This window comes from Balaenoptera physalus (assembly GCF_965194825.1).
Source record: "Balaenoptera physalus genome assembly, chromosome: 11".
NCBI classification, from domain to species: domain Eukaryota; kingdom Metazoa; phylum Chordata; class Mammalia; order Artiodactyla; family Balaenopteridae; genus Balaenoptera; species Balaenoptera physalus.
Window position 1 is genome coordinate 58693511 of NC_138896.1, and position 24098 is coordinate 58717608.

A 24098-nucleotide genomic window follows, 5' to 3' on the forward strand; every position below is an offset into this window, starting at 1 on the left:
CCAAGGGATGATCCTTCTTTCTTCCTCTTCCTGCTTCTTTGTTGAAAAAGGAGTGTTTGTAGAAAACAGATTATCAATACATTTCTTTCTGCCTGTATAAGTTCTTGAGGTTTAAAAATAAACATTTAGCGTTACTTTTTACAAGTGTGTATATCTGAGAGTTCAGTTAAATAATCTTAGCATTATTCCCAAACACTGTTGTGTAGTAAAATATTTCGTTTTTATATTCAGTACTTGTAATAGTTGATGAAATATAACTCATTTCAGCAGATGCTGTGTGCTCTATGAGGTGGTACTAAGGTGACAAAAATGAAAACACTGCAGTTGTTGCTTTTCAAGGAGCTCACGTCTGTGGGAAGAGAAAGATGGAGCAAAATCTGTTCATGACAAGGAGGAAGGAGGTTAGGGAACGTTTCAGAGCAGTTTGGATGTTTGATTTGAGCCTTGAAAGATGTAACAGTTCAACAAGTCAGAAGAGGAAAGATGGAGCAGGATGACCGTCCTGGCAGAGCAGAGAGTACAGAAGGAGAGAGAGTGGTGGTGGGAGGGATTTCTGGTAATCTGACCTGGGGAGTACCTGACGGATGTGATGGAGATCATTGGGGTGAGATTGGCAGCTCAAATATGGGTCAGATCATGAAGGACTTTGAATACTTTGCTAGGTATTTAGGGTATGATGTTGGCAGTGTTGATACCAGAGAAAGTTTAGTTTTGTTTTTTAATTTATTTACTTATTCGGCTGCGCCGGGTCTTAGTTGCAGCACGCATTATCTTCGTTGCTGCGTGCGAATTCTTAGTTGTAGCATGTGGGATCTAGTTCCCTGACCAGGGATCGAACCCAGGCACCCTGCATTGGGAGCGTGGAGTCTTAGCCACTGGACCAGCAAGGAAGTCCCCAGAGAAAGTTTTTAAAGAGGGAATGACATGATCTATTATGGGTTGTAGAAAGACAATCTGAGTTCTGACCAAGTAATATCCAGGCTTTTTTTTTTTTTTTTTTTTTTTAATAAATGTATTTATTTATTTATTTATTTTTGGCTGCTTTGGGTCTTCGTTGCTGCGCTCGGGCTTTCTCCAGTTGCGGCGAGCGGGGGCTACTCTTCGTTGCAGTGCTCGGGCTTCTCATTGAGGTGGCTTCTCTTGTTGGGGAGCACAGGCTCTAGAGCGCGTGAGCTTCAGTAGTTGTGGCACGCAGGCTCTAAAGCACAGGCTCAGTAGTTGTGGCACACGGGCTTAGTTGCTCCACCGCATGTGGGATCTTCCCAGACCAGGGATCGAACCTGTGTCCCCTGCATTGGCAGGCGGATTGTTAACCACTGTGCCACCAGGGAAGTCCAATAGCCAGCCTTTTTAAACCTAGCCCATCACTATACTAAACTATGAGCTTCTTATAAGTAGAGTTTCTTGTCACCCACTCCAAACTGTTTTTTTAAAAATTTTTATTGGAGTATAGTTGCTTTATAGTGTTGTGTTAGTTTCTGCTGTACCGTAAAGTGAATCAGTTATACGTGTACATATAACCTCTCTTTTTTAGATTTCCTTCCCATTTAGGTCACCACAGAGCATTGAGTAGCATTCCCTGTGCTAAACAGTAGGTTCTCATTAGTTATCTATTTTATATATAGTGGTGTATATATGTCAATCCCAGTCTCCCAATTTGTCCCACCCTCCGTTCCCTGCTTGGTAACCATAAGTTTGTTCTCTACATCTGTGACCCACTCCAAACAATTAAACCTGAATCTCTGGGACCTGGGATTCCGAATTTTGAAAATGTTCTCTAGGTGATTCAGATTAGCTCACTTGGAAATCAGTGATTTCAATTATGGTCAAAAATATTTAATTTTGGTTAACTTTGTTTCACCACCCTACAGACTGGTAATAACAGCAACAAAGATGGGTCTAATCATAAAGCTGAAAGTGGAGCTCTAATAGAAGCTGCGAAGTCAAAGATACATCAGGTAGCATAAATTTTAAGAGAAGTTATATGTGACATGTATTTACTAGGAGTTATGAATGATGAAGAATGTGATAGATCATTGAGAGCAGTAAATAATTCAAGGCATGTATGTTTATTTGGCTTTGAAGTATTACAGTTTAGAAGCACATTTATCCTTCTAAATATATTTTGCTTAAGATGATAATGCAATGTCATTTCTTTTACTTCTCTATAGAAAATTGAGAGAAATGGCCTGGGAATGTATTGGATGATAAAAATTAGTTTGTAGAATTTTAAAATTCATTGTTAGGCATATGCAGTTAAGAATTAATAGGATTTTTGCTTGGAACTTAGTTATAAATTTCATCCTGCCATGTTTTAGTTTTTAAAAGTATATTCCAAGAGTACAATAAAAATAGATTATTTAAGATAATTTTAAACTCACTTTTGCAAGTAACTGGTATAACTGTTGTGAACAGATTGGGTTTAATTTTCTTAACTAGAAAGTAAAATTGCTTCAGCATCTGTAAATCCACTACAGTTCCTACATACTAGCGTTTTTCCTTTGACAGTATAAAGTAAGAGCGTATATCCAAATGAAGTCCCTGAAGGCATGCAAAAGGGAAATCAAGTCTGTCATGAACACAGCTGGGAATGTAAGTTTCTTCTTGAGTTTTCTCTTTTTTTTTTTCAATTAGCAGCTTTTATGTCCTAAATTTTCTTATTTGGACAATAGGTATTATCAGTTTTAAATAATTTATCACAGTCTATTATAGTGCATATATACTGCCAGCTGTAAACCTTTATATTGAGTTGTGAAGTAGTGATCATACTGTGTCTATAATTTAACATCGTACTTTTCTCACCTAAAATTATAACAAGCATTTCCCTTTGGTATATAGCCTTCAAAACCACCATTTTGAATAGCTATCCAGAATTCTTTGAGTGGTTTATCACAATTCACTTAAACATTTACTGTTATTAGACACTTTAGGATTTTTTTAGATTATACTCAAAACATTTATTGAAGATAAACAGTCTGGTTGTAACCCAAACCTTCCCCTTCCAAATGATCTTTGGCTTGACAATACCTTCAGTTTGATTAGTGCCAGAGTACTTGAGTTATAATTACTCTTTCATTTCCCTCCACCCCATCCCTCCACTAATAAGTAATTTTTTTAAAGACAGTAGAGGGAAGAGACAGATACGTTTAGGAAAACTGTTAACTAAAAGTGTGAAATCATAAAGAGATACGGTTTATAGAAGGAATAGTTCAAGAAAATTGACTCTAGAAATCTCAGGCAGGATCCAAATTGGCCACTGGGTCAGTTTTACTCAAGTGATTTTTGAGAACAGTTGTAGCCTAGACCTGAAGGGTAGACTTGAGGCTAAGAGGGAAAGGTTTAAGTATAAGTAGCCAGCCAGCCATTATCAAACCTTTCTTGGGAGAAAAGACATGATTCCCTTCCTTAAAGGATGCCATAGTCAGAGGGGAGAGACAAACAGGAAAATAAATAATTGTTAGTCATACCCAAATCAGGGAAAACTTCAGGAGGAAGTTTTAGGAGAAGCAAAAGGTGGTCTGTGATCTAAAGCATGATTTTTGTAACAGCAAGATTAGCCCTTGAAAATAAGGAATTCTGTTAGGGAATTTTTCCATTCATAAAATGACACTTTTTTCCCCCACTTGGAAAAGCATTTGATTATTTGTACTTCTTTGGGTTCTAATGGAGGTGTATTTATATCCTAAAAAATAAGGGAGATCACCAGTCTCTGTGATAACCATTAAAATGAAGGACTTAGTTTCTGCTGTTAAATTGGCTTTCAATTAATAGTGTAATAGATGAAGACAGTCAGTGGATATTTTGCAGACTGTATTCTTACTCATATATGTTGTATGTATTTTTTTAGGTAGACCTTTAATAATTCAGTTTGTAAAGTGCTCTCTGCCAGGTTTCATTGTTTTAGATTGTGAGAGCAATGGAAAGCTCAGAGACCATAGTTTTTGTGACAGTGGCTTAAGTGACTCATGTATGCTCTTGACCACATGCCAGTGCAACAGTCTGATTATGATCGCACATTAGGCATCTGAGTACAAACTGTAAGAAACTTATGTTTTCTTTACAGTCCGCACCCTCCCTGTTTCTTAAAAGCAATTTTGAGTACTTAAGAGGCAATTATCGAAAAGCTGTGAAGCTGTTGAATAGTTCAAACATTGCTGAGCATCCAGGATTCATGAAAACAGGTAAAAGAAAATTGTGAAGTTTTGGTATTTTCTTCCTGACTCTTATGCCTTGTTCCTTGGTTTTTTTCCCTAGACTGCTCTTCAGAGTGATTTTTGCTAATTTTTTAAATGAAAATGTTTTATTATTGCTGCTTCAGAAAATTCCTGGTATTTTATTTTATTACTCATTTCCATTTTAAAAGAAGCCTCCCTTCTTATTTTACTTTTCTTTCACTTCACATGCTCTTTCTATCATTTTGGTTTTAATACCAGCTTCGAAATTATGTCCAGGGCATAAGGTCCTTGGTCTTTTGCTTTGTGAAATGAGTCCTTTTAAGGAAATGAGATCATAATGTTTTTACTTTTCCCTTCTCTCGCATAAAAGCAGTGAATAATATGATAGTAAAATGAAAGGTAAAATTTGCAGCTGTCATTTAAGTTCATATCATTGCTGTTTTATGGGGAAGAAGGAAATGAGGTTAAACTATTCAAGAAATGAGGTTAAACTTTTTTTTTTTTAAGATTTTTTTTTTAATGTGGACCGTTTTTAAAATCTCTATTGGGACCTCCCTGGTGTCGCAGTGGTTAAGAATCCGCCTGCCAATGCAGGGGACACGGGTTCAAGCCCTAGTCCGGGAAGATCCCACATGCCGCAGAGCAGCTAAGCGCATGTGCCACAATTATTGAGCCTGCGCTCTAGAGCCTGCGTGCCACAACTACTGAGCCTGCGTGCCACAACGACTGAAGTCCACGTGCCCTAGAGCCTGTGCTCTGCAACAAGAGAAGCCACTGCAATGAGAAGCCCATGCACCGCAATGAAGAGTAACCCTCGCTCGCCACAACTAGAGAAAGCCCACACACAGCAACGAAGACCCAACACAGCCAAAAATAAATAAATAAATAAAATAATTATTTTTAAAAAAGAAATCTAATTAAAGTCTCTATTGAACTTGTTACAATATTGCTTCTGTTTTATGTTTTGGTTTTTGGCCACGAGGCATGTGGGATCTTAGCTCCCCAACCAGGGATCGAACCCGCACCCCCTGCATTAGAAGGCGAAGTCTTTAACCACTGGACCACCAGAGAAGTCCCCAAGGTTAAACTATTGAAAATATTTTGTACCAAGTTCAGAATGCAAAGGATGAATATAGTGTTTGTTTTGTTTGAGATTCTATTCAGACCAATGCACAGAACACACATGCAAGCATACTCAAACCTTCCCCCATTCACCCCTTCAGTTCAGTGGAGTCATAGAGGATGGAGAAAGGCAGTTTTTTCCATTATAATTCTCTTGGGTACTCCATTTGTTCTGAGTACCCATTTCTGATTCTGTTAAATTTTTATTTTTCATGTTTTTATTGTCATAGTTTCCCCTCAGAGACCCTCTAACACCCAAACTGGAACGGTCTCTCAGACTAAAAAGGTAATATACATTGCAGAAATTTTACTTAGAATTGTCTTGACACAGATTTCAGAATTTCAGATATTGTCAGTCTTTAAAATGGAGCAGGACATGTAGTTGACTAGTCAACAGTTATGATAATCTAATAGGATAGATTTTATATATAGTTATATACTTTAATGTATTGATATTTTTCATAGTATTAATTTTAAAATCTTTAATTTGCTTCCCACACATAAAATTCAGTGTTTGCTGCTGATAAAATAGGCTTATTAGAGAAGATTTGGGAATAGAATTTCTCCTAAATTGTTCATAATGCCACTCGCCAGAAGCAACCTCCTTTAAAACATATTAGTATATTTCTTACTCTTTTTTCCTCAGCCTAGTTTTTTTTCTTTCTTAAATATTCTCATTGTTTAATTTTAAAATATATCAGAGGCCAACCTTTAGTTTTTAGCATTGAATGAATATTCTGATTATTAATTTTATCAATCTAGTTGGGTGTTTTATATCATTGAGGAAAAGACAGACTATCAGTAAATTGTTTTGGAATGTTTGGGAAACCATTTAGAAAAAGAAACAATTTAGAAAAACCTGGATTGCTTTCATTACACCAAAATAAAATCTAGAGAGATGCAGGATTATAATGTAAAAATAAAATCATAAAAACAGCAAAAGAAAGCTTAGATGAATATTTTATTTTTGTGGTGGGGAAGCCTCGATTAAACATTATCCAAAATCCAAGAACCATACAGTTTAGAAAAGATTACTAAATTTGACCACATAAAAATGTAAAACTTTTTATGATTGAAAACAAGCATACACACACCCTCTGAACCAAGTCACAAGACAGATGACAAACTGGAAGTGGAGGGAAATAATTGAAACAGATGTGACAGAAGGTTTCTATAACATACACACTAGCAGGTAACCAATAGGAAAAACATCTGTAACCAAATTTTTTAAATGGGTAAAGAGCAGGAAGAGCCAAGTGTACAGGATAAGAAATACAAATGCCCAACACACATGGGAAGATAGATGCTCAGCCATAGTCATATTTAAAGGAGTGTGAACGGAAAGAAGAGTGGAGACTTAGGGTTGAACAAACCAAAGCAGGATTTTACATGTTCTGTTTACATATACTTGCTATTCTTCATTTAATATATTTTGACTGTTTCTGTAGCTTGCTGCATTCCTTCCAGTTTGTACATAATATTTTGTTGTGTGGATGCAGTGCGTACATATTATGTTACTAATAAATACTTCTTGTCCTTTGCATTTTTGTATCATTTGCCTATGATTATTAAAAATTAAATCAGAAGAAAAAACTAAACAGGCTAACAAAATCAAAATGCAGGATTGATTTATCACCTTTAATAAGAGATTTTAAGAGAAAAGGAGTTTACAAAATTTTCAGATGTTTCCTAAATTTCAAATGCCTTATAAACAGTTCTGTAAGGACTGAGTAGAATTGCATATATAATTAACTCTTGCTCGCTAAGCCTGATTCTTGTATGATGTGTATCAACAATAAAATCTGTGGATAAACTTACGTATGTTTTTCTCAGGTGAATGCTTGAGGTGCATGTTCTGGAATAATCTTGGTTGTATCCATTTTGCCATGAGCAAGCACAATTTGGGAATTTTCTACTTTAAAAAGGCTCTGCAGGAGAACGACAACGTCTGTGCACAGCTCAGTGCAGGTAGCACTGATCCAGGTAAGCCCATTAAAGGGGGACAGTTTATATTTTACTATTTGAGGAAAATACGATTTTAAAGAGCAAGCATCTGGTTAAAATGCATGCCATGTGTTCTTACATACACTTAACACTGATCCTGCCCAAAAATTTGACTCTGGGGATTTTTTGTAGATGTTGCTCCTTTGAGTAATAATTAAAGAAGTTTAAGCTACATTCACTTTTTCATGGATTTGAAAGTCAGTAATCCCATATGGTAAATGTGATAAAGCAAAATATTTTGCTGAGATTTTTTTTTTTTTTAAAGGTAAATCAGCCAGAGATCCCTGGTTTCTATTTTTTTTTAATTATTAGCACCTTTAATTATTATTTATTTATTTATTTATTTTGTGGGCTGTGTTGGGTCTTCGTTTCTGTGCGAGGGCTTCCTCTAGCTGTGGCAAGCGGGGGCCACTCTTCATCGCAGTGCGCGGGCCTCTCACTATCGTGGCCTCTCTTGCTGTGGAGCACAGGCTCCAGATGTGCAGGCTCAGCAGTTGTGGCTCACGGGCCTAGTTGCTCCGCAGCATGCGGGATCTTCCCAGACCAGGGCTCGAACCCGTGTCCCCTGCATTGGCAGGCGGATTCTCAACCACTGCGCCACCAGGGAAGCCCTTGCTGAGATTTCTTGACTGTGCCAAACTAGTTTTATTCTAGCTTCTTTTCACGGTTTCAAATGTGATACTGTTGACAGCACCTGACAATCTTTAAGCAAATTCTTGGAGTTTATTCCTTTAATATTCATAGGATGTGGATCCTTGATCTGAAATGCTTAAAATCAGGCAATTATTTAGCTTTTTGAAATATTTAAAAATTTTTTAATTTTTTGAAAAATATTTATTGTTTTTAAAAATATTTATGTATTTATTTATTTGGCTGCGCCTGGTCTTAGTTGCAGCACACGGGATCTTTGCTGCCTTGTGTGGGCTCTCAGTTGCAGCCTGCAGGATCTAGTTCCCTGCCCAGGGATCAAACCCAGGCCCCCTGCATTGGGAGCACGGAGTCTTAACCACTGGACCACCAGGGAAGTCCTGCTTTTTAAAATATTTTAAAGACTATTTAATTGATGGAAAATGTATCCCAAAAATCACAGTCTCTTTTTTTCTTTTTTTTTTTTGTGGCCACGCCACTCGGCTTGTGGGATCTTAGTTCCCTGACCAGGGATCAAATCTGGGCCCCAACAGTGAAGGTGCCAGGTCCTAACCATTGGACTGCCAGGGAATTCCCTAGTCTCATTTTATTATGGCCTGCAAAAGTTAGAATAAGTGAGTGGGACTTCCCTGGTGGCGCAGTGGTTAAGAATCTGCCTGCCAATGCAGGGGACACGGGTTCGATTCCTGGTCCGGGGAGATCCCACATGCGGCGGAGCAACTAAGCCTGTGCACTGCAACTACTGAGCCTGCGAGCCACAACTACTGAGCCCACGAGCCACAACAACTGAGTCCGCGCACCTAGAGCCTGTGCTCCTCAACAAGAGAAGCCACCTCAGTGAGAAGCCCACGCACCGCAACAAAGAGTAGCCCCCGCTCGCCACAACTAGGGAAAGCCCGTGTGCAGCAACCAAGACCCAGCGCAGCCAAAAATAAATAATTAATTTTTTTAAAAAAAGAATGAGTGAACAATAGTCATTGTAGGTATAGTACATTAATTTTTTATTTCCGTGGTAAAGTTCCCCAACACCCTAAGATTAACAGAATGCTTCTGGTTAAGAAAACACGTAATGATAACATGGCTAACTGAACTGAAAGTGAAAAAGAGTGGAATCTTCTTGCAGGCTCTAAAAGTGTGGAAAGGTAGTGTAAGGTTCAGTGGAGTGAGAGTGGGTCTTTGCCTTCCTGGAACATTGTTGCCTGAGGATCTGGTAGTGAGAAGACACATCTCTGGCCCCACAAGCACAGACAACTGAGATGCCTCTGGAGGATATTTGTGGGGTTGGGGATGGAGATCATCATTGTGGTGAGAGCTGTTTACAACTTCAAATTGGGGATTGGGGTCATTGATGTCAAAAAGGCAGTAGTTGAGTACTTAGTGGTATAAATGTTTTCAGTGGAGCTGTTATTTTAAATCTGATGATTCTCATCTGCTTTTTATCATCAGGCAAAAAATTTTCAGGAAGACCCATGTGTACATTACTAACCAACAAGAGGTATGAGTTGCTGTATAACTGTGGGATTCAGCTGCTTCACATTGGAAGGCCTCTTGCTGCATTTGAGTGTCTGATTGAAGCTGTTCAGGTTTACCATGCAAACCCCCGCCTCTGGCTGAGGCTGGCTGAGTGCTGCATTGCTGCCAATAAGGGGGTGAGTCTCTGTCTTTCTGAACCCCCACCCCACCCCCACTTGTTGCATGGAGAGCAATAAATACTTGGTCACATAAAGACCTCCTCCCCTTTTTAACTCTCAGGGAATTTGTAAAGATAGTCTTCTGTTCTTTATCAGTTGAACAAAATTTAGTTTCATGAAGTCATGTGTTCACTTTCTGACTCTTGGTGAGCACGGCAACATGTGTCAGCAGTCATGTTGAAAAGTTGAAGCCATTAAGAAGGTCATATCTGTTGAAACAGTGGTCTGCGAGCTGCTGGGGCAGGGGCCACGCCATCAGCTGGCGTGAGAGTGGTGTGTGCGCCCAGTGATTAAAGGAGGGCTGCTGATAACACAGTGAGTGTGGAAAGAACCGCTTTACACTGTGCTTCCTCCAGTGCCGGCAGGGTTTACTTTTGATTCAGTAAATATTGTCGAGTTAGTGGATTACCAGGCTGTTTCTCTCTGACACGTGTTCATCCACGGTGGCCGTGAGAAATAGGCCAGTTTACACTAGTGTCCATGGCTAGATTATCTCCAAACGGCAGTTGGTGAAAGCCTTTTGAATCTCAAGTGGGGAGGGGTCAGTGGGAGGTAGGGGAAAGACAGGTTGTATCAGAATCACCAGATGTCTGTACCACCCCATTTCCTAGCCACCCCCTACCCCCCGCCGTTGCCAGACTCAGGCTCATCAGGTCTGTGGAGGTGGGGGGTATGGCATCCTGAGGTTTTGCCTGGCATGCTTGCCATAGGTGATAACACTTCCTGAAAAGCAACTACAGGAACTAAAGGGATTAAAGAGGTGTGTTTGCCTGGCAGTTTTCACACTTGATACTTAAAGTAGTTTATGATTTGAGTATGCCACTGGGGGAAGAGATGAATGTTGTCTTTGAGGCTTTAATGGTTTATTTCATTGTCCCTTTTAAGGGACAACGTTCTTATTAGATAATTCTTAAATTAGCTGATAAACAACTCTAGGCAGAATTTACACTTTTTTAAAACAAGAATCTGTAGAAATTGCTTATTCTTTTTAATGTGATGAATTTAATCAGTGTTGGATGCCTTAGTAAGGTTTAACATTTTCTTTTAAAATTACTTATTTTTAGAAGTAGTACTTTTAGGATTGTCTTTCTTCTATGGATTCCATTCTGATGGTTTTTTCCTCCCATTTTTTCTAGAAAGTTCTAAATTTGTAACTTTTAAACGATGGTAAAGATGACTTGGTTGTCATAACTTGGTGGATACCAGAACACTCACAGTCTGTGCTACTAATAGGAAATTTGCTATAAATAATTATCTGTTTATCTTTGTGCTTCTCCTCTTTCTAAAACCTGAGGTGGGGAACTCCCTGCCCGTCCAGTGCTTTCACTACCAAGGGCCCAGTTTCAGTCGCTGGTTGGGAAACTAAGATCCTGCAAGCTGCGCACAGCACAGCCAAAAAAAAAAAAAGGACTGTAAAATAAAACCTGAGGTGACCGAAAAGACAGTAAAAACAACCCCAAAATACACTTGAGGAAAATCCCAAGAGGAGAAATTATGAACTCCAAATAAAATTTCGTAACATTTATTTACTCAGGACAAAAAGGATGCTGAACAGAGCAGTTTGTACCTTCCAAAATAAATTCATTTTTTAATACACAGAACCAATTTAATTATTAAATTGGTGATGCCAAAGAGGTCATTTTGTCCTCATTATCTGATGCATGTTGTTTCAGACCTCTTCTGGCAGATGCAGGGTTTATGTTTACCTGGGCAGTGTATGATATATAAGAAAAGATTTGCTAGATAAAAAACATAGACTCAGGGACTTCCCTGGTGGCGCAGTGATTAAGAATCCGCCTACCAATGCAGGGGACCATGGGTTCAATCCCTGGTCCGGGAAGATCCCACATGCCGCGGAGCAATTAAGCCCGTGCGCCACAACTACTGGGCCTGCGCTCTCGAGCCCGCAAGCCACAGCTACTGAGCCTGCACACCACAGCTACTGAAGCCCACGTGCCTAGGGCTCGTGCTTCACAACAAGAGAAGCCACCACAGTGAGAAGCTTGCATACCGCAATGAAGAGTAACCTCCGCTCGCTGCAACTAGAGAAAGCCTGCACGCAGCAACGAAGACCCCAATGCAAGGCTACTTAGGACTTCCCTGGTGGTCCAGTGGTTAAGAATCCACCTTCCAATGCAGGGGACACAGGTTCAGTTCCTGGTCGGGGAACTAAGATCTCACGTGCAGGGCAACTAAGCCCACATGCCGCAACTACTGAGCCCAAGCGCCGCAACAGAAATCCCACATGCCACAGCTAAGCCCCGATGCAGCCAAATTCATTCATTCATTCATTAAAAATGGTAGAATTTCCTTCTTTCTTAAAAAAAAAAAAAGAGAGAAGGCTACTTAAAAAATCACCATGAACCATTTACTTTTCTGAAACTTGTATTTCTTGAGTGCAGTTCCTACTGCCAAGACACTATAAAATTGCAAATACTTAAATTACAAATCATTATTTTACATTAGGACTGTTCTGGGGGCTTCCCTGGTGGCACAGTGGTTAAGAATCTGCCTGCCAATACAAGGGACACGGGTTCGCGCCCTGGCCCTGGAAGATCCCACATGCTGTGGAGCAACTAAGCCTGTGTGCCACAGATACTGAGCCTGAGCTCTAGAGCCCGCAAGCCACAACTACTGAGCCCACGTGCCACAGCTACTGAAGCCTGAGCGCCTAGAGCCCGTGCTCTGCAACAAGAGAAGCCATGACAATGAGAAGCCCGCGCACCGCAACAAAGAGTAGCCCCCGCTCACCGCAACTAGAGAAAGCCCGCGCGCAGCAACAAAGACCCAACGCAGCAATAAAGAAAGAAAGAAATAAAGAGAGAGAGGGAGGGAGGGAGGGAGGGGGAGAGAGAGAGAGAGAAAGAAAGAAGAAGAGAAAAAAAAGAAAAGAAAGACTGTTTTGGCACACTTTTTTGGCTACTGATCTATTATTGAAGCTATGGCATATTATTGTGGATTTTTAGTTCTATCTATATCTAGCCATCTGATCAGCTTCTACAGCCTTAAGGATCAGGGAAGAGAGTATGAACAAACCATCACAAACTTATCCCCCCACCAGGAAAAAAGTTCAGAAGAGAAGGCCTTCCTATCATGGTTCAGAATATCCACTCTTTCTTATTTTTCACTAATGTTCCTTAGCTGCCTCCTCAAGACAAAATTAGTTCCAGTCAGTTTTATTGTATTTTTTGTGTTATGTAATACTTTCTTTCTAAAATGAATCTACAAGTGAATCCTTGTTAAAAGTCATACATATATGGAAGTACAACTATAAGAAAGTTCTGTTACGGAGCAAGAAGTAATAGTACAGAAACATTTGTGTTTAGAGATGGACTTTTTGCAGGGCAGTGTTTATCTCTGCAAGTTCCTATGAATTGGCTCCAGTTTGTTCCTGTGTATGAGAATCTGCAGGACTTTACAAAATGCAGGTAAATCGGAGACTTAGAGTGAAGGAGGAAGATAAAGGAAATTGGCACCACCAGGCTTCTGTAGTGAGATGATGTATTGTAGTGAAATATCAAAAAAAAAAAAAACAACTATGTGTATGTGTAAGTAGCTTTTATCAGTTTAATGTTTACAGGGCTTTAGAATTTTAATTTCCTAGAAGGTAAGAATTGTGCCCACGTAAATTTTGACATATATAGCTTGTTAGTATGTATATGTTGTTGACACTTTAATTAATACTTTGAATTAAGAAGGAAAAGATCTGTGTTTTAGGAAGTGTAGCTGCTTCCCTTCTCTTGTTCACTGTGTTTTTGTGGCTTTTATTTTCCTTACTCTGACATCGAGGTGCCCATCACATGCAGCATGGTGCCTGGGGCACAGAATGGTCCAAATAAATCATTCTAAATAAATGCTTGAGTAATTCTTTTTTTTTTTTAATACATTCTTTTTTTTATATATATTCTTTTCCATTATGGTTTATCATGGGATATTGAAAGTAGTTCTCTGTGCTGTGCTATATAGTAAGACCTTGTTAGTTGAGTCATTCTTTTTTTTTTGGACGCACCTTGTGGCATGTGGGATCTTAGTTCCCTGACCAGGGGTCGAACCCGCACCCCCTGCAGTGGAGTCCCACTTGAGTCATTCTTGAATTGCTTTTTTTCCTCATAATTACCTCAGACTTTATACTAATAAAGTGTAGTGTATATCGCAGACTTTCAGACTCATGTACCCTTCTCTTCACTACCAGACATTTCCTGTATCACCCAAAACTCCACATTGATCTTAAGAATCTTAAGGATCTTAAGAATTTTCTTAGAGTAATTGTGAAAGGTACTGGATTATTTTTCATACCCCATCTTACAATTCCATTAAATTAATTGGAAATTATTTGTATTTTGTAGACTTCTGAACAAGAAACTAAAGGTCTTCCAAGTAAAAAAGGAATTGTACAGTCTATTGTTGGTCAAGGCTATCATCGTAAGATAGTTCTGGCATCACAGTCCATACAAAATACTGTATATAAGTAAGTATTTTGCTAAGAGAAAGTGTATAATAATATTTCATAGAAATGTTATGTATAAAAAATATGCTTAGGAATTACTTCATAGGAGGAGCCACTTTGTAATTAGATTTTATTGCTTCTTCAAGAAATAGACTTCTATACATAGGTATGTGGTGAATGTTATTTGACATATGATTTTGGTTTATTACAACCATGGGTGTTGAAATTGTTGATGCCCTAAGAAACCCTGGTCTATTCAGTGCCATTATTCAGAATGTCCAGAAGAGGGCATCTTGATGTTTCCTTTTTATATAGTTTATCATTGATACTTTTCATTTAGTTATTTTTATTTTCTCATAGTCCCTAAAGCTAATTCTTAGTATCAGGAGAAAAAAGTACTAACACATATATAAACAAAAGTATTATAAAGCTGTCACATGTAGAACAAGTTTTCAATTGAACAGCTTTTAAATATGAACATCTTTATCTTTTACAAAGATTCCAATTTGGAGTTGCTATTATTTCTAAAGTAGTAGGCTTTGTAAAAAACTTGCTTTTTTTCTTTTCCCAAAAATAAAATTGTTCACTACCATTTAAAAGTTTTCCCAAAGTTTTAAAAAACTTTGGCACACAATATCTGGCACACAATATTTTGCTCTTCATTTATTTCAACAATAATGCAGATTTCTTTCAAAAGACAAGTTAAAGCATCACTTTCCTACAGTTTCAAAATTGTTACTACTTTTCATTTTTTTCCCCCTAATAAAGCTGACTTAGTTTGATATATAAAACCAATAGGAAGTTATATAAAACCTCAACAAAGTTATAAGACAAATAACGCTGCTTTTTCAAAATGTGTAAATAAGGTATTTCCAAAAGCAAACATCAACCAAAACAAGGCTCAAATGTGAAAAATCTACTTTCTTCCCTTCTTTCCAGTTCTGACTGTACCTGTCCTGGCCTTCACTACAATTTTCCTTGTCTATAACTCCTTTGTTAGTTTAACATTGACGTTGCAGATATCCTTCAGGTTGTCTCCTAGCCTCGGTCCCATTCCTATAGACACAATGTGGTGTCTAATGTATATACTTGCAATCTATTATTTATACTTTTTATGTCTTATACACAGACATACCTCCTTTTATTGCACTTTGCTGTATTGAGCTTTGCAGATGTTGCTGTTTTTGTTTTTTACAAACTGAAGGTTTGTGGCAACCCTGCATAGAGCAGGTCTGTTGGTGCCATTTTTCCAACAACAACTGCTCACTTTGTGTCTCTGTGTCACATTCTGGTAATTCTTGGAATATTTCAGACATTTTCGTAATTATTTGTTATGGTGATCTGTGGTCAGTGGTCATCGATGGTACTATTGCAAAAAGATTATGACTCGCTGAAGGCTCATGATGGTTAGCATTTTTTTTTTAACAATTAAGTATTTTTTAAGGTATGTACATTGTTTTTTTAAACATAATGCTATTGCAAACTTAATAGACCACAGGGTAGTGTAAGCATAACTTATATATCTACTGGGAAACCAGAAAATTCACGTGACTTGTTTTATTGCAATTTTTGCTTTATTGTGGTGGTCTGGAACCGAACCCGTGATATCTCCAAGGTATGCCTGTATAATATTTAGGATTTGGGTTCTTTAGCATTCTCTTATAACTGCTTATATTAAAATTTCTACCTCTTAGAGGGCAAAGTTTTTATTTACAGTTATATTGGTTTTATTCCTGATAATAGAAAAGTTTTATTTATTGTTTTCGTTTTCTTAGCTAACTTGGTTTTGTTCTTTTAGTGATGGACAGTCTTCAGCCATTCCTGTAGCCAGTATGGAGTTTGCAGCCATTTGTCTCAGAAATGCCTTGTTGCTGTTACCTGAAGAACAGCAAGATCCAAAGCAGGAAAATGGGTCTAAAAATAGTAATCAATTAGGTGGCAACACAGAGAGCAGCGAAAGCAGTGACACTTGCAGGTATTCTGACCCCTTTGACCTCCCTTGGTGAAATCTTTAGGACTTCATTAGTCAGCCTCTGTCTTTTTTTTTTTTTTTTTTTAATAAATTTATTTATTTTTTTATTTTTGGCTGTGTTGGGTCTTCATTGCTGCACACGGGCTTTCTCTAGTTGCGGTGAGCGGGGGCTACTCTTCGTTGCATTGCAGTGGCTTCTCTTGTTATGGAGCACGGGCTCTAGGTGTACGAGCTTCAGTAGTTGCGGCACACAGGCTCAGTAGTTGTGGCTCGCAGGCTCTAGAGCGCAGGCTCAGTAGTTGTGGCTCACGGGTTTAGTTGCTCCGCAGCATGTGGGATCTTCCCGGACCAGGGCTCGAACCCGTGTCCCCTGCATTGGCAGGCGGATTCTTAACCACTGCGCCACCAGGGAAGCCCCAGCCTCTGTCTTGTAGTTGAATTCCTGAAATCTGCAGCCTGAATTTCCAAAGTTCTCTGTTTTGAGTAATAAGAAAGGAAAGTATGAATGTTTAAGTATTTCTGGAAGAGAGAAATAAGGTGAAGCCTAAGTGAGGAAAGAACCTTAAATGAGAAAAGTTGAAAGTCACAGCTTTTCACTGCCAGGAGGAATCATTGCAAGAAATCTGGTTGCTGTCAGAGATGGCTTTTTTTTTTTTTTACTTTTATTAAAATAAATACTTAAATCCCTAAAACTTCTCTTTTCTTACTATCTTCTGCCTTTTCTCTTAACATACTGTAAACCACTGACCTCCAGAACATTTCTATACATTTCTGGTTTCCTACTATCAATTAAATATTATGCCAATCTATAGAAATTGGGAGAGTTTATCTAGTAATAAAACAAACACCCTTATATGTAGAGAGTTCTTTTTACACATGGCACCTTTAAACTCAAATCTTCCATCTCAGCATTTTTTCTTGATTATAGTAGAAAAACATGCTTATTATAGAAAATTTGAAACAAAATTGTGGAATGTTTTTTCCTCCATCAAGGGGTTATGCTTTACTATACTTAGTAAAAGACAGAAGAATGAGAAATGTGTGAAAATACTGGAGTGGTTTCCTTTGTATAGTAGAGATATTTCTTCTGTTAGAGACTTTTTAAAGCGGTATCATGTACTGGGAAAAAGAAACTCATATGCAGTGTAGCTTTAACATGTTAGTGATACCAAGTTACTAAGCATTTTTCAGTGTTTTGGTTCTTTTACACTTTTTTCATAAAAAGTTGCATGGGAGTGGGTATAGGGAAACAAAATTTTACATTTAGTTGTTTATTTGTGCACTTCATAATTAGCAGTCTATCTTTATTTTAGCAGTAAAAGCCACGATGGAGATAAATGCATTCCAGCTCCACCTTCTTCCCCACTGAGAAAACAGGAATTAGAAAACTTAAAGTGAGTATCTAAACAAAATTAGCATTGTATCTATTAAGTAAGCACATTGTTTATCTCCTTTATTTTGTTAATATTATGAATTATGTTGGTTAAATGTCAAATATTAAACCAACCTTTCAATCTTGTGACTAAACCATACTAGTCAGGATTTATTACCTTTTTAATAAATTGTTGGATTGGATCTATTAATATTTTGTGAGGAATATTTGCTTCCGTGTTCACAAGGAAAGGTGGTCCATGCTTTTCTTTCTTAAGGTGTCTTGGTTAGGTTTTAGTTTCAGAGTTATACTGAACATATGAGTGAGTTGGGAAGTGCTTCTTCCTCTGTTTTCTGAAAGAGTTTATATAAGATAGGTATTGCTCCTTCCTCAAACGTTTGATAGAATTCACCAGTGAAACCATCTGGCCTAGGGTTTTCTTTGCGGGAAAGTTTTGATAATGAATTCAAGTTCTTCAATCGATGAGTGCTATTCAGATTTTCTATTTCATCTGTGTCAGTTTGGTTAAGTTATATTTTTGTCTGTGTAGATTATAAGCCCCATTATTTTTGCTTTGAACAGTCATATATATGTTAAAAGGAACAGAGTAGTCTTTTATGTTTAGCCACATGAGTACCATTTCCTGATGAGTCTAGTTTTTATATAAGATAGCAAGCATTTCCCTTCAGTCTGAAGATCTCCCTTCAGCATTTCTAATAGTACATGTCTTTGTTTTCTTAAGGTTTTGTGTTTTTATGTTTGTTTGTTTTTTCTTTTTTAAATCTAGAATTGTCTTTATTTCATCTTCATTCTTGGAGGATGTTTTCACTGAATACAGTATTTTAGGTTTTGTTTTTGTTTTCTTTTCAGTCAGCTCTTTCAGAATGTCACTGCACTATCTTCTGGCCTCCACTGTCTGATCACAGCCATTGTATTGTAGGTGCCATTTTTCTGTCAACGTAGATTGTCTTTGTTTTTCAGCAGTTAGACTATGATGAGTCTAAGTGTGATTTTCTTTGTTTTTAATCTTCCTTGGGGTCATCTGACTTTCTTAAGTCTATAAATTTATCTTTCAACAAATTCGGGATATTTTGACCATGATTTTTTCATATTTTGGAAGTAGGATTGATTAATGGTTCAGCATTACTTTTAAGAATGATTTCAATAATAGGACTGCAAATTAAAATGGAAAGAAAACCATCATTGCTTATTTTTTCACCTATTAAGTTGCAAAAAGTGACAAGAGTATAGTTAAGACATTTATATATTGCAGGTAGCATTGTAAATTGATGCGTTACTTTTGGAAAGCATTTCGTTTATTCCCGTTTTTTCCAACAAACATTCTTGTGCTAGTTGCAGAGGATTCAGAGGTAAAACAAAAAGCACTGCCCTCAAAAGCAGATGGCAAACACTTAGGAGAAAATTATATTACTTAGTAGATTAGCTACTAGGTGGTGAGATTTGGGGCATCTTTTCTTCTTATGGTAATTTGATCACCCTGATAAGTGGAAAATGACCTCACTTTAAAATTTTGCATTTCTTTCAATCCATTCTAGGTGCTTAGTCTGATGCCAAGGTTTATTGATCACCTATATTACTTTTTCTGTGAACCTCCTGTTTGTAGGATTTACCATTTTCGTATTGGGTTTTTCATCCTTTTTGTTTTTATAAGAGTTTTTCTATATTAAAGAAAATGGCCTTTATCATTTGTCTTGTAACATTATTTCTGGCATTTAGTTTAGTTTTGTTTTGTTTTGGCTGCACTGGATCTTCATTGCGGCACACAGGCTCAGTAGTTGCGGTGCACAGGCTTAGTTGCAGTATATAGGATCTTAGTTCCCCGACCAGGGATCGAACCTGGGCCCCCCGCATTGGGAGCACGGAGTCTTAACCACTGGACCACCAGGGAAGTCCCTCTGGTATTTTGTAAAACAGAGTTTCATTTATTAAGTATCATATTTATCAATCTTCTTTACTTTTTTTTCCATTTTGTGCAATGTTTGGAAAGGCCTTCTTGCCTCCAAGATTTAAAAAATAATTTAGCCATGTTTTCTACCACTTTTACTGATACACTATCACAACCACGAATCTAAATTTTTGTTTCATCTAGAATTTATTTTATATAAACAAATAAGGTATGGCTCTATCCATAATTGTGTAATTTTTCATAGTATAGTTCATTTGATTAAAGTCATTTAACTTTCCAAATAAATCTTGGTACAGAGCTATAAAATGCTAAAATTTGTGTCTAAACAGTTTAAAATTACATTTTTATAAAATAACGTACACATATGTCTGTTTGCAAAAAAAAAGTCTGGAGGGATCTATGTCAGAATCTTCCTAGTAGTGGGATAACTGATGATTTTTATCTTCTTACTGGATATCTGTTTCTTCCAACTTTTAAAAAATGAAGTTACTTCATTAATCTTAGTGAATCCCTTTAGAGGAAAGACTGGCCAGCAGATGTGCCCTTTTCTGGTCATGTATTGTCAGGTCAGTGTGTTCATGGCACTGCATTGCTGTCAAAGAGCTCATGGCTCCAGGCACCCTGTTCAACAAAACAGCAGCTTTTTATCTCTTTATTTTATTCTGTCAGATTCCTACTTTGCAGTAATAACCTTTCTTTCCTGGGTTTTATGTATGTGTATATTCCCACTGTGTCCTATTGTCAGGAGGAAAGCATTAATCTTCTGATTATATGGAGGAAAATCTAAAATCTCAAATTTAGTTAGAAATGAGGAGTTGGTCATATAAGGTTTTGAAAGTAGTGTTTTGATTTTTTAAAACTTGACAAAGGTAATTGTTTTATTCAATCTTCAGTTATATTAAAATTTCTTGAATTCTTATTTCTTGTATGAGTCATAAGATAGCAAGAAAATAAAAAAATACTATGACAAATTACTGGTGAAACAATGGCAAAAACAAAACATACAAAAGAATATTGTGGGACTTCCCTGGTGACGCAGTGGTTAAGAATCCTCCTGCCAATGCAGGGGACACAGGTTCAATCCCTGGTCCAGGAAGATCCCACATGCCACAGAGCAACTAAGCCCATGCACCACAACTACTGAGCCTGCGTTCTAGAGCCCGCGAGCCACAACTACTGAGCCCACATGCCACAACTACTGAAGCCCGCATGCCCTAGAGCCTGCGCACCACAACTGCTGAGCCCGCATGCTGCAACTACTGAAGCCTGGGTGCCTAGAGCCGGTGCTCCGCAACAAGAGAAGCCACCACAATGAGAAGCTTGCGCACGGCAGCAGAGTAGCCCCCACTCGCCACAACTAGAGAGAGCCCATGTACAGCAACGAAGACCCAATGCAGCCAAAAATAAATTTAAAAAAAATTTTTTAATTCCATTTTATTTCACTCCACAGCAATATTTTTTTTTTCTTTTTTTTTTTTTTTTTTGGCTGCGTTGGGTCTTCATTGCTGCCCACAGGCTTTCTCTATTGTGGCGAGCGGGGGCTACTCTTCGTTGCGGTGCGCAGGCTTCTCGTGGTAGCTTCTCTTGTTGCAGAGCACAGGCTTTAGGCGTGTGGGTTTCAGTAGTTGCGGCATGAGGGCTCTAGGGCGCGCAGGCTTCAGTAGTTGTGGCGCGTGGGCTCAGTAGCTGTGGCTCGTGGGCTCTAGAGCACAGGCTCAGTAGTTGTGGCGCACGAGCTTAGTTGCTCTGCGGCATGTGGGATCTTCCCAGACCATGGCTTGAACCCGTGTCCCCTGCATTGGCAGGAGGATTCTTAACCACTGCGCTACAGGGGAAGTCCCTAAAATGGAATTTTTTTTAAAAAAAAAACAGTCAAATTTGGGGATTCCCTGGCTGTCCAGTGATTAGGAATCTGCCCTTCCACTTCAGGGGGCACAGGTTCGATCCCTGGTCATGGAACTAACATCCCACATGGCGTGGCCAAAAAAAAAAAAAATCAAATTCCAACCATATAACTAAAATAAACTCACTATGCTAGATTTTCATCCAAGTGGAAGTGTGTAAAAACAGAGCAAGTTAAGTAAAGCTAAACTGGGTTTGGTATAAAGTGAGCTGATGGGAAGGGGTGGATTGTAAATTTCAGCCAGGACCATATTTGGGAAAATGCTTTAATTTGCCCAAAAAATGTACCATTTCTTCCCCAATATGCCTAATATTTTCTATACATTTCTCTGTTTATGGAGCCACTTGCATTTTATAGCTATCTCAGGGTTCATCTCTCTTTAATAGGTTATTTTATATGGTAAAAATACAAGTAAGACAAAAGGTTCTGCAGTGTAAAGTGAATATTGGCCAATCCCAGTCCTCTGCTTCCTCTCCCTTGAGGGGCAACTGCTGACCAGTTTCCTATGTGTCCTTCCAGTGAGATTTCTCATTATCATCCCAGTATATGTATATATGGGAATTTTACACTACAGCTGCAGAGTTCCACACTGCTCTATACCTTACTTTTTGCATTTGACAGTATGTCTTTAGAGATTGTTCTATATCAGTAAAGAGCTCTGTTTCATTCTTCCTAATGGGTGCATAGAATTGTATTATATGGATGTGACAGTTTATTTAACACTGATTTATATTTAGCTATTTATAATGTTTTCAGTCTCTACTACAAATAATGCTGCAGTGAATATCATTGTGCACAGTTTTTAAGGGGAATCCTTAATGATGAAGGTATTTGAAACGATATTTAAGGTTAACTTAATTTTTACAAATATATTTGAATGAATACTAATCTTAAGGTTGCTTTATGTATGCATATGCAGTTTAAGAAGTTTATGATTCCACACTGGTTGAACAGCTGCAGAGTTGTGTAATTTAACTTTACCTTCTGTAAGTGGCATTAAAGAGAAGGGTATGTGCAGGGTGGCATACCTCCTCTCAAAGAGTTTTGTGCCTTTCACAACTGTTTTCTTTCCACACACCCTAGTAGGAGGATTGGTGGTTTTCAGAGAAAATAAAACTACTTCCCTATTTTTGTGGAAAGGGGCAAAGGGTCTCCATAGGGAATTCCATCATCATAAAGTGAGGTAAAGATGGGTTTGCTGATATATATTAACCTTTTTTTCTTATGGAGCAGATGGGAGAAGGGAAATGGAACAAGACAGAAGGAGCCTCAGGGTAGATTTATAAAAAGAACCGCTCTGCAGGACAGTAGTAATGGTAATGTGCAGACAAATGGTGTGGGGGAAGGAGTCGTAAAAGATTTGTGTCGTAATTTTCAAAGCTATAAAAGCTCCCAGCACAGTTGGGTGTGTTAAAGGGCAGTTCTGTGGCAGGAGCCAGCTGTCTTCTACAGAAAGGGGTCTGACATAGTGGTTCTCCATTGAGATCCTGGAATTCTTAGAGATTTCATCCATTTCTGACCTGAATTCTTTTATGTGATTGGAAATGTGTGTGACTAGTGTACAGTTTAGTTTTTATGGACTATTATATTTGACCCCTCTGCTCTATAATACCCAAGACACCAGTGCAAAACCTCATTTCCTATTTCCAGCATAACTAATATGCTGTAAATTATCATGACTGTCCTGATGGCCACTTGTTAGCATATGGTTCAGAGCTTCTTGACTATTTTCTTTTTTTTTTCATTTGTATATAAAAGAAGATGGGGCCAAAAAAAATTCATTCTAACCGAGTTACAAGTATGTTTTCAGAAGGCATAAGACACCTCAAGCAATTGTGAGATTCTGTATTAAAATCAAGGTAGCTTTCAGAAAAATATTCTCACAATTAAAACAGAAATTTGTCCTCCAAACAGGAAAATGTCTCAGAAATCAACTAAATAGTTTAATTGTGAGGCTCAGATGAACTTAGAGATACCGATATAATGATGAAGAAAAGCATATATATAATGACACTGTGAGAATATTGCTTCAGTTCCTGAACCACCTAAAGCTCTGCAAAGCCATTGGTTTCATTCAATTAAGAAAACACACACAGGGACTTCCCTGGTGGCGCAGTGGTTAAGAATCCACCTGCCGGGCTTCCCTGGTGGCGCAGTGGTTGAGAATCTGCCTGCTAATGCAGGGGACACGGGTTCGAGCCCTGGTCTGGGAAGATCCTACATGCCGCGGAGCAGCTAGGCCCGTGAGCCACAACTACTGAGCCTGCGCGTCTGGAGCCTGGGCTCCGCAACAAGAGAGGCCGCGGTAGTGAGAGGCCTGCGCACCGCGATGAAGAGTGGCCCCCGCTTGCCACAACTAGAGAAAGCCCTCGCACAGAAACGAGGACCCAACACAGGCATAAATTAATTAATTAATTTTTTAAAAAAAGACACATTTGTTAAAAAAAATAAAAAAGAATCCACCTGCCAATGCAGGGGACATGGGTTTGAGCCGTGGTGCAGGAATATCCCACATGCTGCAGAGCAACTAAGCCTGTGTGCCACAACTACGGGAGCCCACGTGCCTAGAGCCTGTGCTCTGCAATAAGAGAAACCACTGCAATGAGAAGCCCACGCACTATAACGAAGAGTAGCCCCCGCGCGCCATAACTAAAGGCTGTGCACAGCAACGAAGACCCAACACAGCCAAAAATAAAATAAATAAATAATTTATTTCTTTAAAAAAAAGAAACACACACACTCTGTAGCCTTGAGTTAAATAAATGTGATGACTTTAAATTTTTAAAATAGAAGATTCTATTTCTAGGTTTTGTCTAAGAGAAATGAGAACTTGTCCA

General features: G+C 38.4%; 1 protein-coding gene across 6 annotated transcripts in view; it reads left to right on the plus strand.

The window, feature by feature from the left end:
* CNOT10 (CCR4-NOT transcription complex subunit 10) overlaps positions 1-24098 on the plus strand; it is a 64868-nt gene that overhangs the window by 22611 nt on the left and 18159 nt on the right. For 4 of the 6 annotated variants that reach the window (XM_082411855.1, XM_082411850.1, XM_082411853.1 and 1 more), the window contains 8 exons: positions 1872-1958; positions 2509-2592; positions 4064-4181; positions 7131-7280; positions 9396-9598; positions 13987-14108; positions 15886-16062; positions 17373-17453. In XM_082411855.1, the coding sequence (XP_082267981.1) occupies positions 1872-1958; positions 2509-2592; positions 4064-4181; positions 7131-7280; positions 9396-9598; positions 13987-14108; positions 15886-16062; positions 17373-17453 (1022 nt within the window). The remainder of the gene's footprint in view (positions 1-1871; positions 1959-2508; positions 2593-4063; positions 4182-7130; positions 7281-9395; positions 9599-13986; positions 14109-15885; positions 16063-17372; positions 17454-24098) is intronic. The other 2 variants (XM_082411851.1, XM_082411852.1) reach the window with 2 other exon arrangements.